The sequence below is a fragment of the Acipenser ruthenus genome, chromosome 12 (genome assembly GCF_902713425.1).
Source record: "Acipenser ruthenus chromosome 12, fAciRut3.2 maternal haplotype, whole genome shotgun sequence".
Taxonomy (NCBI): domain Eukaryota; kingdom Metazoa; phylum Chordata; class Actinopteri; order Acipenseriformes; family Acipenseridae; genus Acipenser; species Acipenser ruthenus.
In genome coordinates this window covers 18,159,485-18,178,064 of record NC_081200.1, presented here as the reverse complement: position 1 = coordinate 18,178,064, position 18,580 = coordinate 18,159,485, and the positions used below count along the sequence as shown (strand labels likewise).

The following is an 18,580-nucleotide window of genomic DNA, read 5'->3' as shown; positions in this document are numbered from 1 at the left end:
TGGAGCTACTCAAGCTCACAGTCATGTATGCATTATAATCACAAAATACTCAAACCCACTAATACTCTAACCCTCCTCCAGACTAGATTGATAACTGAGATCAAACTAGAAGAAAACTAAAAAGAAAAAAATGTTTAGCCTAATGCCTGCATCCTGTACACCTGAGTTTGTATTATAGTGTTTTGGATGAACTCTCTCTGTAGTTACTTCACTACTTTCCACACTAAACTAATCAAATCCACTACTGTGCTGCAACCACTGAACCCCTCAAACTCACTACTTTACACAACTTAGTCCAGCACTCTCTTCTAGCCATGATTGCTGAGACTATGAAAGCCACTACATTCCACACTGCATCACATTGCTTTGATTGCCCCATGTCCTCTCCAGCCCGGTGTATCCACCTGCCCCTCTCTCACTTTCTGTAGGGCATGGAGCGGATGTGAAGTGTGTGGATTGGCATCCTACAAAAGGGTTGGTGGTTTCAGGGAGCAAAGATAGCCAGCAGCCAATCAAGTTCTGGGATCCAAAGACAGGACAGAGCCTCGCGACGCTGTAAGTTATAAAAGTGACTCTTTCCCTCCTCCCCTTTCATCTTGCAGTTTGTTTTACTGGTAATGGTTTTCCAAGCAACATTGTCTGGCATATGGAACATCTGGTGTAAAGTCTAACACAAAGGGACCAAGTTTGCAAAAATGTAAATAATATTGTTGTATAAAACCACCAAGACAGCTTAGTTGCATTAAATTAGTATATATATATATATATATATATATATTTTGCTAGAATTATACCATCAGCAAATATAATGCACTCTCACACTGTGCATCCAAAACATTTAAGAAAAAAGTTACTGTAGAAATCCATGAAAGCTTTTATTAAATGGCAAAACAATAACGTGAAAAGTACTAGCTCAGTCATGCTGAGTTATGCCATGTTTCTTTTTGTTAGCTACAGTCACCGTAAGCACTCATCTTTGCATTTTTAATATGCAACTATTCTGAAGGTTTTCAAGTTCTTCTGGATGGGTATAAAAGTGCATGTTGTCAGAATGTCTCCATCTTGTCCCATTTCACAGACATGCCCACAAGAACACCGTCATGGAGGTGAAGTGGAATCTGAATGGTAATTGGCTGCTCACTGCATCACGTGACCACCTGTGTAAGCTGTTTGATGTGCGCAACCTAAAGGAGGAGCTACAGGTCTTCCGGGGGCACAAGAAGGAGGCTACAGGTCAGGGGGTGAGGGCAATGGGGTAGGCTCAAAACGATTTAATACCTGGAAAAATTTAAATAGTAAAGAATTAATAAGTTTGCACTAATTGATTCATTAAGTTTCCTTCTAATTGCTTAAAATTTTTTTTGGTAGTATTTATTTACCAGTAGTCAAAACCAATAATATAATCATTTGTAACCAGTAATCTCATTATTTGACAGCATCTGTGATGTGTGTCTTATACTGTGCCATGACTGTAATGAATATCTTATTCCCTCCCTGTTGCTGCTCTGCTGCATGGTGCATCCCCAGCCGTGGCCTGGCACCCGGTACATGAGGGCCTCTTTGCCAGCGGAGGCTCTGATGGGTCCCTGCTCTTCTGGCACACTGGGTAAGAGAAGCCCTTCAGTACCTCTCCCACCCTACATTCACTAGTCTTAAAGCTACAACACGTGTCACACTTGCATTTGTACATATATCTAGAGAACTGCTGAAACGTGGTAAGGATTTTTAGCACAAGTTACTGAGAGTTTCAGAATCTGGGGGTTTACATTTTTGACGCACTTCTATTTTTATATGTACAGTGTGTGTATGTAGGTCATGGTGGTCACAGACAATCAAAACTGCACATTTCAGAACATTCCAGTACATCTTATTTTTGCTTAAGTGTCGTCTCATGCTTGGTAGACTACCAGCTGAAAATAAAATCAGTCCCCTTGCTCACCCAATGCGCTCATATAAAGACACTCTTATACCATGAGACAGGCTCAACTGTACATAATAACTTATATTACCAATGTTTGTAATTTGCATTTTATAGTCAAGTGCAGGGATTTTGAGTTTTACAGTAATGGTTGTGAAATGAGTGTATAGTACAACGTCAAAGTGTGCGTCTATGCAATCTAAAACAGACCTGGTTCTTGTGTTATATTTCTATTACGTACACAATTTTAGATACAGGATTCTTCAAAAAAAAGCCATGAACTTCTCCCTGCTAGTGATTTTAGTCTGTGGGGGTGTTTAGTCTGAGTGCTTTTCTCTGTGTGTCAATGAATGTCAGCTTGTTTGCCTGTGCAGTCTTAATACATACATTGATTGAATGTGGGAATATTTTCTAAATCTCTTGTTGAATTAGGAAACCAAATGTAGCAGTTTTATTTCCAGTGGGTTATACGAGAATGGAGTAGTGAAGTAGGTGTTCTTGTGTCTGTATTGAAACTGTGTGGTCTGTACCATGTGAGATTGACTGGTCCTCATGTGTTTGTGTTGTAGTGTTGAAAAGGAGGTGGGGGGCATGGAGATGGCCCATGAAGGGATGATTTGGAGCTTAGCCTGGCACCCACTGGGTCACATTCTTTGTTCTGGATCCAACGACCACACTAGGTAGGTATACATCACTGAGAACATGGGGTCAACACCTGTCCGTGAGCTAATAGCGGTGCTGCATCTGTTGTGTTTACACCATGTCTCTCTTGTTTGCCAGTAAATTCTGGACTAGAAATCGGCCCGGGGATAAGATGAGGGACCGATACAACTTGAACCTCTTATCAGGAATGTCAGAAGACGGGGTGGAGTATGGTAAGTCCAGAAGTGCTCTTCTCTGTAATAACGAAACTAGTCCGTGGGTGTTGCATACTGATAGCCTGGAACTACTCAGTGTAGTACTGTGGTTCATAAACCTAATGGTAATAAAGCTAAAACCCAGCTCCTCATCATGGTGCATCATGGTGTCCTGCCTGAGGCTCTGGCAGGTTGACACTCAAATCCTCACCTTCAATGCCTGGTACATTGCGATTGATAGCGATATTGTCCAAAACAATGCAGGCTAGAATTAAGTTGCATGCTTGTAGTGGTTCCACATGTAATTCAGACAAGTGAATCGTCTCTTAAGCACCCCGTTGATGGGTTCTATTGTGCATCTTGTTTTAGCATGGGTATTGTTGAAATACTCCTGCGCCGCTGTAGTGGGATTGGCATAAAGTGTCATTAGCCAGGATCAAAGTGAATTTTATTATTTTTTTATATATATATAAAACATAATAAGTGTATTAATAATTATCACTGTTGTTATTTCTTTAAATTAGGCTGTATCATAAATAATGGCCTATTTAGGCTATAAACTATTAAGAACTACTTCAAAAACCGGATTTCGTAATTGTGATTTATTTGTAATCTGAATAAATGTAATCCAGCAGTGACATTTTCAGTAAAACCAGATCAAAATGATCCAGATAAAAATAGAATTTTGATGCAGATGACATGTAACTTTTAAATTTGGATTACTTTCCATTGCCCATAAAAAAATATAAGGTACTCGCTGCCTCTGAGACTTTGTGGTAGTTTTTAAGCATGCCACTCCCACTGCAGTATTTAAACTGGTAATGTCAAATAAACCATTTGAGAGCTTCATGTTTTAACTGTTATGTTTAGTGGCTCTTTGTTAATAATGTGGAGTGGTTAAGAGATATTTTCCTTTAGCTCTCTGACTTTCTGTGACAAGCAGGCTGTAGTGGTGACATCAGACCCGGAAGAAAAACATAGTACTACGAAGTGAAATATAAATTGCACTGTTGCGCGGTTTAATAATGAAAAAAAGAAAAGGTTTTAAACAAAAACCGCACTCGGCACTTGAGGCCAAAATAAATAAACAGTGGACAAACAGACAAACAAACACGGTGAGTCAAAATAAACAAACAAGTATCATGCATATATGCACAGGGGCGGGCACTTGGCCACACTTTCATATTAATTTGTGGAGAATCATTTACTTATATTAATTACAGTTACAATGTATTACACACAGAAGTGAAAAGTGTTGTTTATGCTCCAGTCTTTCATCCCCTTCTCTCTGTTACCTGTAGATGACATTGAGCCCAGCAGTATGGCTGCCATCCCAGGAATGGGGATCCCAGAGCAGTTGAAGATGGCCATGGAACAAGAGCAGACTGGTATAAAAAGTAAAAAAAAAATCAGAATGGGTGTTGTATTGGGTATTGGAGTGGGATAACTGTGAGTTGCTTTTCGGCTGGCTCTCCAGCTACCGGAGGTCTTTGATAAGCTGTGTGTCTGCAGGTAAGGAGGAGCTGGATGAAGTGGAGATGACGATCCCCGGTCTGGACTGGGGGGTGGAGGAGATGACGTTGAAGGATCTGAAGAAAGTTCCTCAGAAGAAAGTGCCCTACGCCAAGCCCATCCCAGCACAGTTCCAACAGGTAACGCCCAACGTGCTGTCTGCACTCCCAGCTTGACCCCTGCATAAACACACATCCACCACTGCATACCTTTGGTTATCTTCCCTTAATTTTATTTAATTTTCTTTGTTCACCCATGCCTTTTTTGATGTTTTGAAATTATATTATGTGAGTGGGTCTGGGTTCTTTTGATAGAATATTGAGTTATCATTTTTCTTTATATCTGTCTGTGAGCTTTTCTGGAAAATTGCCTAGGACTGAAAACACTTCCATTCAGATCATGTGAGAAAATGGCCTTTCAACTTGGAATCCTACTCATCCTCTCTATGTGGAGTCGGTTGGGCCAGCAGAGTTGAAAGATCACATGGTTTGAATGGAATGAGAAAGTCTGTTCAGGGCTAGACAGTTAGAATTCTCCAATCAAGCTCAAAGGTAGTTCAAAGCCAGGTAAAGCTGGATATCAAGAACAATGATAACTGTGTACTTGAGCATCAGAACCCAGAGCTCATAATGATAGCAAACATCTTAAGGTGACACTTGAAACTTTTTGCTCTTAATAAATTAACTTGTTACATAGTTAGTGTTTAAATGCAAAAGAGCTCAGGATTGGTTAGGATTTTAATGGACTGAGATATTATAGATGTCCAACATAAGTACCGCATCCAGATTGGAGGTTTAATATTGGGTGCATATCTGTGTTATTTGTCTGCCTGCCTGTTTATATCTCTAAGCTCCTCTTACCCATCTCCTGCAGGCCTGGGCAGAGAACAAGGTGCCAGCGCTGCCCCCCGGGGAGGTCCCGAAAGAGAGGAAGGACGAGAAGAAGGTAGACTTGAAAAAGAAAACACAAGCAGAAATTGAGCAAGAAATGGCAGCCCTACAGTACACCAACCCGCTACTCTTAGAGGTAGTGGCATTCACTGCTTAGCAATGCATGATGCTTGAGGGAGGTGGTGTTCATGGGACAGAGCCTGCTTTCCCAGTCTTGTAATGGGGGAAGCGTGACACAGAGACCGGACTACAACATGCTAGTAGCAACGCTAGTCTCAACAGTAGGCAAAAGTAATAGCACAGTGATAGATTCTCATCAAGGGAGTGAGCTGAATACTCAACAGCATGTTATCCTGTGCACCTCTTCTGTAGTCTGCACTTTGTACCTAAAATATGTGCTCTTTTAAAACGGGTATACAACGTTATCTTGACCAAATCTATTCTGAAGGCAACTACTGTTAAGTAGGCTCCTTCAAAAGATGTCAATAACACAGATTTTACTTTTCATATCTATAACACATTCAGTCTTTTGAGAGAAATGTATTTTTAGCACACCAAGAAATATACAAGAATGACCTGCTTATTTACTTGTTTCTCATTCTTATCTCTCTCTTCAGCAAATGAAGATTGAACGGATGGCACAAAAGCAATCGGAGCAGGGGCCTCCCCCCCCGCATGGTGCTATGCCCCCCTTCCCAGGTCAAGGGCCCATGCCCACTCCTCTACAAGGCTTCCAGCCATCCCTCCTGCCACAGCAGATGCCCCCCAACATGCCTGCTATGGGTCCCACTGGCCCACTGGGACCTTTCATTCCCCCGGGACAAATGGACCCACCCGGACCCCAGCATCACCAGGGCCCCCCAGGCCCACAGGGCTTCATTGGGCCCCAGGATATGCATGGGCCCCAGGGCATGCAGAGGCACCCAGGTCCTCAAGGGCACATGGGGCATCAGGGGCCACCAGGGATGTCTGGCAAGGGGATGCATGGGCCTCCTGGAATGCCCCCTGGACCGAGAGGGATGCCTGGACCGCCTCCGGGGGGAATGCAGGGACCTCCAGGAGGCATGATGGATCCCCCACCCCGTGGAATGGGGCCACAAAACAATCAAGGACCCCATCCCCAAGGAGGCATGATGGGCCCCCAGGACATGAGAATGCCTCAGACACAGGGAGGTATGATGGGCCACCCTCCACCACAGGACATGAGAGGCCACCCTGGACCACCCATGCAGGGGTCAATGATGGGGCCTCCTTCTATTGGGCCACAGGGACAACAGAACCCCCCCAGGGTAGCCCAAGGCCTGCACGGACACAGCAACATGCAGGGACCTGGGGGCATGCATGGGCCTGGGAATATGCAGGGTCCTGGGCACATGCCAGGGCCAGGAAACATGCAAGGACCTGGCACTTTGCAGGGGCCACCCCCGTTCATGCAGCAAGGCAAGCCGCCCCTGTTGGGTGAAGGGCCCAGACCACCGTTCAGCCAGGTAAATGGCGCTATCATCTGAGCGTTTGTGAACGTTCAGGGTTGTCCCTCAAGAAAGCGACATTCTGGTACAGTTTGATGGCAGTGACACTTTTTTTACAGAACTGCATTTAAATGTATTTCTTTGTTTGGGTGTCACATTAGGCAGTAAAATAAAATACAGATTGCAAAAAAGATTAACAAGTAACAAAGCTATGACTTTTTAAATGTTGTTTCTAAAACTGAAATGTTCAATTGAAGTCTGTGTGCGTTCTCCAGGGGGGACAGACTCAAGGGCCGCCTCCATTGATGTCTGGATTGGTGCAGCAGGGACCAGGCCCCAACAGCAAAGGTAACAGTCACTCCACTCCATTTAGCTTCATAAAGCTTTATGCAGAATGTTATGTCTCTAAAATATCAATTCCAATTCCTTCAGTGGAATTGAGAATTGATTTAAAAATGGAATTGGAATTGAAAAACAGGAATTGACCCTAACCCTGTTAGTTTCTGTCACTATCTGAGCCTTCTGTTTCTCCATTTTGTTTGTTTGAAATTGGTAAGTTCTTTGTTTCATTGTCACATCTTCTAGCCATAACCATTTAAACATTTCTTCACACACAGCCTACACTTGCCTTGTAGCACCCATGGGAATCCTACTTCAGGGTGTACATTTGTAAAGGGGACCCTGCATGCTATGGTGTCTTGTATGGAGGGAATAAGTGTAAAGGTATATATTGAACATTTCTGAAGGGTGGTGCACTTTTCATATGAAAAACATTTTTAAAGGTGTTTTCATTGGTTTTAACATAAGATATCTCTGGTGGTCTCTTTGCACAAGTGACTTTTAATACAGATTTAATACAAAAATACAAAAATAATGACTGGTCTGGGCTACAAACCGCCCCTAACATCTTTTTTGTTATATGTTTTTCTAATAAGTTCCACACTCCCAACCATATATTATTGGGTAAACGGTTACTGTTGGTTTCCAAAGTGTAAAGTATTTATTACACAACTGGGTTTCACAATCCAAACCAGGTGTATAATTGGGTGCGATTTGTCAAATTTCCAGTTTGGGGGGGGGGGGGCGGGGATAAAATGCAAAACAGTAAGCAAGCCTATAGTAAAGACGTTGATACATCACTCATGTGGCAACTGCAAATGCAGTTATTGTCATTTAAAACTGTATTATTATTATTATTATTATTATTATTATTATTATTATCATTATCATTATCATTATTATTATTATTATTGATAACTAAAGGCAATAACAATGTACGCTTGTCAACCAAACAAAACTTTAAAAAATTTAAAAGAACTCGGGACAAGTAATTGCACATAACCTCCTTGATAACTCTGTAGGAAGTGGATTTTCACCAAGAATAATGGTGCATGGAACATACATATTTTAAACTGCCCTGACTTGCAGTAAAAGGCTCTTCAACCCACTCAGTGATATTTATGTTCCATTACCAAATAACCACTGCTAAACTTACCAAATCCCATCAGAAACAACAGGTAGCTGTTCTTCTGAGGTGGCTTCTGATAACGATAATGAGTTCAAAAGCCTTTATTGGGAGAGCACACATTATTCGAAGGTGTACAGAGCAAGGTGGATAGTGTAGCTGTTTAGACTTGCTGGCAGTCTCACTTGCGTTTCTCTCTCATTCTCACTTCCTGGATTCCCTACATAAAGGTCAAGCCCCAATCAATATACGGGAACCCTAACTGTCAAAATGCAAATGTGCTTTAATTCATTTAAAGGTCATTTAAAGGTGTAGACATGAATTTGAAACATAGTGTAACTAATATAAATGACTTATGTTCTGTCTTACAATCTGCTATTGATTTCTGGTTCATTCTCTTCATTTTTCTAACTTTACTGTTTTTTAAAAGATTCAATGCTGATCTATTTTTTCAGCAGGAAGGGTTGTTTTTCTCTAAGCACTTTCAAGAATGCGGAAAAAAGAGCAGTTTGAGCACAGCAACGGCAATGATGTCAATGTATTGATGTTTTCAAAAGTTTGTGTTTTGTTGCCTTATTGGCACACAAAAACAGTGTTGTTACTCGTCCATGTATTCGCTAGTTCCCGGTGTCTGTATGGTCGAAAATGCTGAGAAACACAATCATATGCGGTAGCTACAGTCCATAGAGGCACTGAGAACCAGTGAGGCAGTGCGCTGCACAAGATGCAGCATAAATGTATTTGGGTATGAATGTCATCTGTATAAATTACATTTTCCAGCAGAAAGACATTGTAAGTGCAGAATCTATTTTCCCTGCCGGGGATGAAAATTAAAAGTGCAGAACCTATGGTACAAATCGCACCCTGGGTACCACAGTACAAACTAGATGTTTAGTGGGTTGCAGGACTACTACTGAGTTCCACGGTGTGAACCAGGTGTTTAAGGGGTTACTGGGTTCTGCAATGTAGACCAGGTGTTGAATTGGTAACTCACTACTTTTGGGTTTCACACTACAAACCAGGGTCCATATTCAAGCACCTGTTTGCTGTGATAATTAAGCAGTTCCTACATCCAAGTTGTGTAGAATTAGCAGTTTGTTTTTACTTTTATAAAACAAATCGGTGTTTATCAGTTAAAACCGAATATCAAAAGCCCTATGTATATTGTATATGCCTTACAACTGGTTTCCTTCACAATAATGGTCAGGGAAATTATTTGACTACTTTATCTATTCATGTCTGTTTCCATCTCAAGAAAAGTACACACTCATGAATGTGACCTTTTGCATAAAATAATGTGTGCTTTATTTAGGCACGGGGATTGCACAATCACGCCACATGCAGATAAAGTATGTAATAGTATGTTATCACGGGGATTGCACAAATTAATTCACGTGCTGGGATTCAAGTAAATAATTAATTAGTAATTGAATCCTGGCACAACTGTATATATAGATGCATGAGTCACTCACTTGGGGTTGTGTGTTCGAGAGTGGAGAACGGGAGAGAGAAAGTAGGGAGTAAACTTTAAACTAAAATAACAATTGTTATTTTGTGCTGGTGGTTCCACCTTTTTATTTTGTTTATTTAATAAAAGAGCTGAGCGCCATTGCGCCTCAGTTTCGCCCGCAGTTGCTGCGTGTCTTGCATTCATTTCCTGGCCTGACGTCACCCCTACAGCCAGCCTGTTCCCACCCCCACACATATAAATACAGTGACTGAAAATGTTTTTCAACCATCCCTGCAGGCTTGTGGTGCTTGGAGACAAGTTACCCTGTTTTATCCCACTTAGACTGCTTGCTTACTAAGTATTTTGGTATCCCTGGATAGATAATCATTCCCTCTTCAAAAAGCACTCTTTGAACACCTGGTTTCCTAACTTCTGATCAGTCAAGGGTTCAACCTACAGCAAATACAGCCATCTCAAACACATGCCTGCAAAATCAACAATGCCTAGCTGGAAAGGATGGAAAGATCACTTGTGGCAACATCCATAATGTGGACCGTACAGTACTGAAAATGTCTTCAGCTGTACAGGAATGCAAAACCAAAGTTTCCAAACAAGATATAAACTGTTGATCTACAAGTAACAGTTAGCTCGGAAATGTGAAACAAAACAGATATATTTTACCTAAATGAATGTGTTTGGGTTGCTTTCATGATGTGATGTTCCTCTGTAATGTAGGAAGCTTCATTGATTAATTTTAGTGTTTTCTATGTATTTAAAGACACTGTGACAGTGAAGGCATGGAATGCAGCTCTAATTCTTGCGTGTGTTTTCAGGAGACTCTCGCGGCCCCCCAAACCACCACATGGGAGGATCTCTGGATCGTCGGGGCCCTGAAGGGGGTATGGGTCCAGACCAGGGCTCAGAAAGGGGAGCCTCTTATTGGGGGGAGTCTCGTGACAGCAATCGAGGCCCAGCCCCTGAATTTGAGGGTCTGGATGAGCGGTTCCACCCGCAGGGAGGGGAGGGCTGGCGGCAGCAGCCCACGCAGCAGCCCCAGCGTGGACAGAACCAAGAGTTCCGTGACGGGGATGGGCGGGGCCACCACAGAGGGGGCCCCCAAGGTGGCTGGGAGGGCCGACGGCACTCTGAAGAGAAGTTTCCACGTGACGGCGAGGATCCACGATACAGGGGCCGTCGAGAAGAAAGGTATTATTATTATTATTTATTTCTTAGCAGACGCCCTTATCCAGGGCGACTTAGAATTGTTACAACATATCACATTATTTTTTTTACATACAATTACCCATTTATACAGTTGGGTTTTTACTGGAGCAATCTAGGTAAAAGTACCTTGCTCAAGGATACAGCAGCTGTGTCCCCCACCTGGGATTGAACCCATGACCCTCCGGTCAGAGCCCTAACCACTACTCCACACTGCTGCCCTGGTATAACAATAGAGCTGATTTACACACTGCTTCTAATGATCTCCTGCAGGGGATGAAATTCCCCACAACAGGGGTATAGTGGAGGCAGTTGTATGCACAAGCATATGTACACACATTTTTCCATATTTCTGGAAAACTCCTTCTCCTGTTGCAAAGAAACTTGGTATTAACATTATTTTGGGATATATGGAGATGACTCACTGTCTGTACATCCATCTGTCTATGTCACACATGTTTACATCTTGAACACAAGAAGTTATTCCACATACTGTAAGACAGCTAATTTGTTTATCTAATGCCATATTGGTTTTAAATAACACTTATCCAATTTTCATTAAATTGTTCCATATGAAATCAATCACCAAAAACCTCGACCTCCTTTGATTTGTTTTAAAAAATGCAATTCTGTGCATGTTTGCATTTGGGAGAAGTGGTTACAGTGTAAATTTTAGGCCTGAGTGACATCCCGTTCATGAGATACAGCTCATCAAAGTTGACCCATTTTGGACCCCCCAACCAACACTTCCATAGTCATAACTTCCTCCATAATTGACACAGAAAGGTAATTTTGGTGTTGTTTTAAAGCTCTCGAATAGCACTATCTTCTCATTCTATTGAAGGTTCTGTGAAGTGTAAGATAATAAAAATTGTGTGATTCTGTGACCTTTGGCCTCACCCAGGTCAAATCACGTAACGTTGGATTTTTGTCAGTGTTTGACAGATTGTAGCCTAGACCCTTATCTACATTTCCTGCAAATTTCATTTTGTGCCTGCCGTTGGTTGAGGCATAGCACCAAGTTCAATGCCGAGTGTCAGGTGAATCTTCTAAGTGAAGCAATTACACACCTAATACAATTTAAACCAAAATATTTAGTATTGCAGGTGGCTAAGTTCTGTGCTCGTGGAAAGTGGCTGACTTGTGGTTTTAGGCAATGCAGCCTTCTTATCTACCTTATCCGGGTTAGTGCTTATGAAAGTTAAGGGACTAGGTGCACTCTCCAGTGTTGTCAGTCCACAGGGTAGGACAGAGAGTGTGAAACTCTTTGAGCAGCTATTCTGTCCATTCAATGACCATGCACTGTACAGCATGGGGATCTCTGTAGTTCCAGACCAGGACAGTATTGGAGATCAAATCCCCTCTGCAAGTCCACAGAGCAGGTAGAGCAGTGATATGCATGATTGGCTGCTACAAGGTCATCCAGGTTGAGTTGAGATGAGGCTGCGAGTCTGGCCGAGCCCTGGTACTGTACTCTTTCCATTCTGTGCAGGTTTGATAATTATGAGGCACCCCGTGAGGAATTCGACCCACAGCAGCAGCAGCAGCGATCAAGAGAGCAGCAGAGGCCCGGAAGGCACAGCCAGGAGTTTGAGCACGAGCAAGCTGACGAATCGTGAGTGACTCTCTCCTACGTCCTTCATGCTTTTATCTGTCACATTTTTATAATCTTGACAGCAAGACATGGTCTGTTTTTGGACCTCAAAGGTATACTTCATATTGTCTACATTTAATAATATTTAATTTTTTTACCTGTTTTAATAGTATACTGTATGTGTTATCTAGCAGTCACTATTGGTGTTTCTGCTTGCATCGTTATTTACAATGAATACACACAGGGGTGAGAATTACAATTGCAACCCCTAGTGGTCATTTCTAAAACCAGGTCACTTCAGAAATTCAGCATTAAAGACTGGTTCATACTTCGATCACATGGCCATCACTGAGGGACTTCTATTCTCTCATCGTGCGACTGCTGATCTGAGGGAGACTCAAGTCCTGCTGGTCAGTCACACCACAGTTACTCAGCCTTACAGGGACATTGTATCTGGAATAGTTAGTAAGCCTGGTTCATAATGATCTAAGCAGAAACCGCAATAAACAATGACATAATAGGATACTAAACTGGTAGGAAATGTTCTGAAAATGTTGCTGGTATAAAGAATCTGTTTAAATTGATGTTAAGGAAAACTAAGATTAAACTGGGGGCCTTAGTATTTGACAACAAGCTTTTTATATTGATGCATTAGAAAACACGGTTTAACTAAAAAGAAAACTCTAAAATCCAGTTTGGTGGCATACTCATTTGAAAAATGATATAAATGTAGCATGATATATGGAACTGATTTGTAAATGTGTATGCAACTCTTTCCTATAAATCTATGTATTTAATTAATCTGTTATTCTACATTTACTGAATATTTGACTCGGAATTTGATTTAAAAACTAATTCTAATATGAAATCTAGGTCTGACGTGAGTAAAGCAGGCCTGTTTCCTGGCAGGTTCCACAGAGGCGGAGCCTCTCGACAGGAGGGTCGAGGTGGGCGGGGCTACTCAGAGCAGTTTGTCGGCAAGGATTTCGAGGAGGAGAAAGGAAGGGGTTGGGATACTGGAGGAAGAGGGCGTGGCCGCGGAACACAAAGAGGAGGTGAGAGAGGGAAGCATACTTTTGAAGACAGATTCAGTCATAAGAACATTAAGAAAATGTACGTATGCGAGGAGGCCAGTCGTCCCATCTAAGCTTGTCCGGTTGCTAGGAGCTGATTGACCTCAGAACTTTGTCAAGTTGGGTCTTAAAGGATCCAAGTAATTCTGCCTCAACAATATGATGAGGTATCCCATTCCATACCCTCACCACTCTCTGTGTGGTATCTCCTTCCCTCTATCCTACGTCTATCTCCACTTAATTTCCAACTGTAATCTTTTCTTGGTTTCTGTGCTGCGCTTAAAGTTGTAGTAAAATCAGAGAGGGTATTCATAACGGTAATTTCATATCCTAATTATTCCTGTAAAATTGTCAATCTGACCGTCAAGAAACCTCCAGAATCTGTTACAATGCCAACCGTGTACCTTTTTAAATATATAGTGTTGTGTGTACTCTGAATACCTGGAATGGGGCTGCTTGTTGTATTTTCTAAGCATCGCACACAACATGAGATTATTGTGGGTTGTTCAGATAACACATTGGTTACATAAAGATAAATGAGCAAGGAAAACATCCCATTTTATTTGTTTTAGATTAATAATAAACATTCTTTACTGTAACTTTCCTGTGCAGTATAAAAAAAAAAAAACATTGGTGTTACATTTGCATAGAAACAGTCAGACAAAACATAATATAGGGCTGTTAAGGGAAAGCACACCTGCTGGTATAGCGAGGGGATAGAAAGCTTTTTACACAATCTAATGTAAATAAACCAATAAACTCAAAGTGTTGATGTCGTAAAGGTGTGCTACAGGGCTGTCTCCAGCAGCCTAAAGAAATCTACCCAGGCTGTTACAACAAAACTGGAACATGCACTGTATAGACCAGAGGTTTTATTGTAAAACAAAAGTAAAAACCACTCCAAGAAGTAAAAGTATGTAAGCCATAGATGGCACAGCTAAGCTTTATTTCAAGGTGACTACAAATAAAACCATTAATTTGACATGGCCTTAGGTAGACTGATGAAACCCTGGTCTGCTAAATAATTGAATTAAATGTTTGTGAGGGTGGAAAGAGTTACCCACTGAGGAGTAAGGGTTTCTTTTTTCTGACTGTGCTGGCTGGCAGTACTGACAAAGTGACTGTTGATGGATAGTTAGTGATGTATTCAGTGATGGCGGGCCTGTATTGTAACTATATTAGCTGATAGTGAGCGACTCTTTGTTTGAAGGAGGGCGGAAGGGTCTGCTTCCTACTCCAGATGAGTTCCCGCCTCATTTCGAAGGTGGGCGCAAACCTGAATCCTGGGAAGGAACACGAGATCAGGGTAAGAGTGAGCAAGCTTTCATTCTTACATGTGAAATGTGTAACCCTGTCTCTGTCTTTCCCCGGATGTGATACTGAGTGTTCTGATCCTGTTTGTAGGCAATGAGCACTTCCGGGATGGCTTGCGCCCAGAGCACTCTGCCCGGGACAGTGCTTCCCCGGCCAGCAGGGAGCGCTCCTCCTCTCTGCAGGGCATGGACATGGCTTCCCTCCCTCCTCGCAAGAGACCCTGGCACGACGGGCCCGGGACAGCGGACCACAGGGAACGAGATTCCCCAGGAGGGGCTTCTGAGGAGAGGCCTGCAGGTAAGCCAGGGAACAATACAGGACTGTGCTAAAGGAGCCAGCAACTGCAGTTAATGTTACATTTTAGAACATTAATAAAAATAAAATTAATTCTAAGCAATTTTAAAATATAGTGCAAACAGCAAAGTATTACAAAACAGTTGTGTTCACAAATAGAGCCCCAGACATTATCAGATGCATGATTTTATAATATTTAAAGAGTAGCAACTAGTTGACCTATTCAGCTATTTTTACCTCCAGTATTCGGCTATGTCAAATTAGTAGTCGTTCTGGTGCAAGTACAGTGTCACTGTTGATGGGGAGGGAATCTGTCCTGATTTTGCACCAATCTTCACCTAACTTTTATTATACACACCTAGCCCCCTGTAGACATTTCAGATTGCATTTGACTATAATTGGATAAACTGCCGCTTTTATACAAAAAACATTTTTTAACCTTTCAGTTACTGTGCAATTAACCTTCCCAGTTCACCGTGTACTGTAAATTAAGAGTTCCTGGAACATATATTCTCACTTACACATTCAGTTTTCCAAAATTTCTATTAATACAAGATATACAGCAGTCCTTTCTATAAAATCAGGATTAATGTAAATTTCAGGAAATACATGTTTTGAAAAAAGAAATCAAAATTTAGTTAATTAATCAATTGGCATTAGGTAAAATGTAATTTGGTAGCCAATGTATTTATTTGATGTGTAAGACTGATTTTCAAATTTAAGCCTGATAATTAGAATTAGTCTGATTTAGCTTGTCAGCCACACTGGTTATAGGGTGGTAGAATAAAGCAAGTGGAGAGCTCAGTGTCAGTTTCAGTATTGTTTGTGTGTTTCAGTACTGTGTATGATTGTGTTTCAGTACTGTCTGTGTGTGTGTGTGTGTGTGTGTGTTTTTCAGTACTGTGCGTACACAGCTTCACCATCTAAAGCAGTTCTCCTGTGTTGCAGTTCGAGGAGGCGGCTCTTCCCAGCGCAACATGAAGCGGTCAAGCTCTCAGGACTGGGAGCACCACCGTGAGGAGGCCGGCTACACCCGTGGGGGAGGAGGCCGGGGCGGGCCTGGCTGGGGGAGAGGAGGAGGAGGGAACATGAACAGCTCCAGCCAACCACGGCGAGGTCCGTCACGTGGATCTTCGAGAGGGGCGCGAGGCCGGTAGGGCCACGAGAACTGGGACAATGTTTCACCTCAACACCGCTGAGAGGACGCACAAGTCTGAACTGGAAACCATACAACTGGGGACTGGGCTGGGTGGGGAACCAGCATCTTTCTGGAATATGGTACTGGCTGCTGGGACACCTGAGGGGGTCTGGTCTGGGGCAGCCTGTCCCCTATAGGCATGCACACACTCAGGGCAGCTCACACAGGTATGCAGGGGTGTACTCTGTGTGGGGGTCCATCACGACTGGAACCAAGCTGTCACTTCTTCATGTAGAATCTCTTTGAATCGGCATATATATATATATATATATATATATATATATATATATATATATATATATATATATATATACATATATATCCATCTCATATTTTTTTATATATGTGTTCTAATCTTGCACAGGTTATTATAAAAGTAGGTACACACACCGCTATCTTTATCCTGCTCATTGTCTTGTTTGGGTTGAAATCTCAGTTTCGCCTCCAGTCTTTCATTTTTTTTCCATGTTCCTGCAGCAGACCTCCTCCCCCAGTCCTGACTACAGTCTTCCTTCCAGAGTCTCTCACAGTGAAAATACGTTCAGGTTTCAGTCTCTGCATAGCATACCAAGCACACCGGAGTTCAATAACGTACTTGAAACAGACACATCATATTTGTATATTTAGATCTGTCGTAAAATTCTGTTGTACTGCAAAATAAGCCGTGCTGAATACACAAGGATCTGTGTGCTAGCTCCTCTCTGCCTCTTACAAGCTGAGCCAAAAGCCATTCTGAGCCCCAGTCCCTATTGACATTATTAATGAGCATCTTTCTCATTGTGCCAATCTGAAGAGACAGAAGCACTGGGTGACAAAATGACTGGAATCCTAATACACTTGTTTTATTCATCTTAAAGTATGAATAAAGTATTTTCTGCGATTTGTAGTTATAACAAACAGTATTAAGGCATCTATAAAGCAAATTTCACTTATAGTAGCTAAAACACTGTTTGGCATTACGAAAGTAAGTATGCCTTTTTTGACTTGACTTTATGTATGCTGCCCATATTGGTCCATTCCTTGTCTGTTTTCTTACCAGGTCATCGCCCTAACATCTTGCCAGAAGACGAGCAAAATATAAAATGTAAAAAAAAAATTGCAAGACAGAAAATGATGAAGCCTCAGATTTTTTGTAATTCTGACAGCGCTGCAGTATAAGCTGGTAATGTCTCTTCTGTTATAATGGTTTGTGAAGGACATTGCAAGCAGGGCAAGTTAGTACTACTCTGCTTCCCAAGGAATTGAGTTGGATTAATATTAATGCTGTATGTATGTTAGTTCATCTCCGGGAGAGTGCCCCCTGCCTGAAGGATGGTGGAGTTTCATTTCTCTTCCCCCCGCCCCCCACCCCCAGAACTCATTTTTCTTATGTTGATTTTTTAAAAGAAACTAATCATATTGGACTCTGAAACATTGCCACATACCCTCTGTGTGTGGATGGGCAGGTTCTGTTTGTGTTTGTACAGTTTGTCAAAAGATTGTCACATTGTTTTGTTCATCTTTTTGTATGAAACTGCAATAGAATTTGTGCAAAATTTACCAAACTTTGCCTCTTTTTTTCTGTATCACTGTGTTGGGGAGAGGGCCTGATTCTACATCAGAATTATATTTTACATTTCATGAAATCTTTTAATTAGCTTTTTAAGAATAATTTTATAAATGTCTTTTTTTTTCTTTTGCTGTTCTTTTAGGTGAAACAGTTCAATATAACTAGTTCTATAACTAGAACTTTAATTTTTCAGGGTTTAATTTTAAGGAATGTCCAAAATACCTTAATAACTCCTGTTTTAAAGGACAGTTTTTGTGGGTATTTGAGTTGGGTTCTTCCTTGAAACACCATGAAGCCTGTTAATTGTGCAACAAGTAGAGGCTTTGCCACTCAATGTGATAACTACATTTACCTTTGATCAGCTGCTAAACGATACCTGTGAGTGAATGCTAGGTGTGTGAAGGTGGGATGTCAATCACATGTTCCAACTTGCACACATAAAACATTGTTTACCTCTGCCCCTTAGTAACTGTTTAATGCCGCTTCTGAAACTTGTTACACAATTTTAACGATTAAATGATTTTTCAATTAAAAACCAGAAGGAAACATTTCCTGTAATTTGTGAGTGATAATTACTGTATTATAAGTACCGACAAGTCCAAGCCCTTAGTATAGCTAACACAGACGGGTAACATGACATGCTTCTATAAAAAAAGCTCATAGCTCAGCCAGCCCTGCCACTGATCTGCCACGGACACCCTGCCTCATTTTGAACCCCAGGAGTCCCTCTTTATCAGGTACAATTGTATTCCTTGGGGGGCAAAAAAAACTTAAAA

The 18,580-nt window shown here is 41.7% G+C and overlaps 1 protein-coding gene across 5 annotated transcripts in view; it reads left to right on the top strand.

Moving 5' to 3' along the window:
- The window catches only part of LOC117416570 (pre-mRNA 3' end processing protein WDR33-like), a 55,903-nt gene extending 37,564 nt beyond the window's left edge, over positions 1–18,339 (top strand). The window contains exons 8-23 of one of the 5 annotated variants that reach the window (XM_059034644.1): positions 429–555; positions 1,079–1,233; positions 1,528–1,606; positions 2,488–2,598; positions 2,699–2,793; positions 4,077–4,163; positions 4,288–4,427; positions 5,161–5,313; positions 5,795–6,664; positions 6,922–6,994; positions 10,395–10,767; positions 12,275–12,397; positions 13,250–13,431; positions 14,660–14,755; positions 14,854–15,060; positions 16,006–18,339. In XM_059034644.1, coding sequence (XP_058890627.1) covers positions 429–555; positions 1,079–1,233; positions 1,528–1,606; positions 2,488–2,598; positions 2,699–2,793; positions 4,077–4,163; positions 4,288–4,427; positions 5,161–5,313; positions 5,795–6,664; positions 6,922–6,994; positions 10,395–10,767; positions 12,275–12,397; positions 13,250–13,431; positions 14,660–14,755; positions 14,854–15,060; positions 16,006–16,214 — 3,080 coding nt within the window. In that variant the 3' untranslated portion in view covers positions 16,215–18,339. The other 4 variants (XM_059034643.1, XM_059034646.1, XM_059034645.1 and 1 more) reach the window with 4 other exon arrangements.
- Positions 18,340–18,580: the final 241 nt, after the last annotated feature.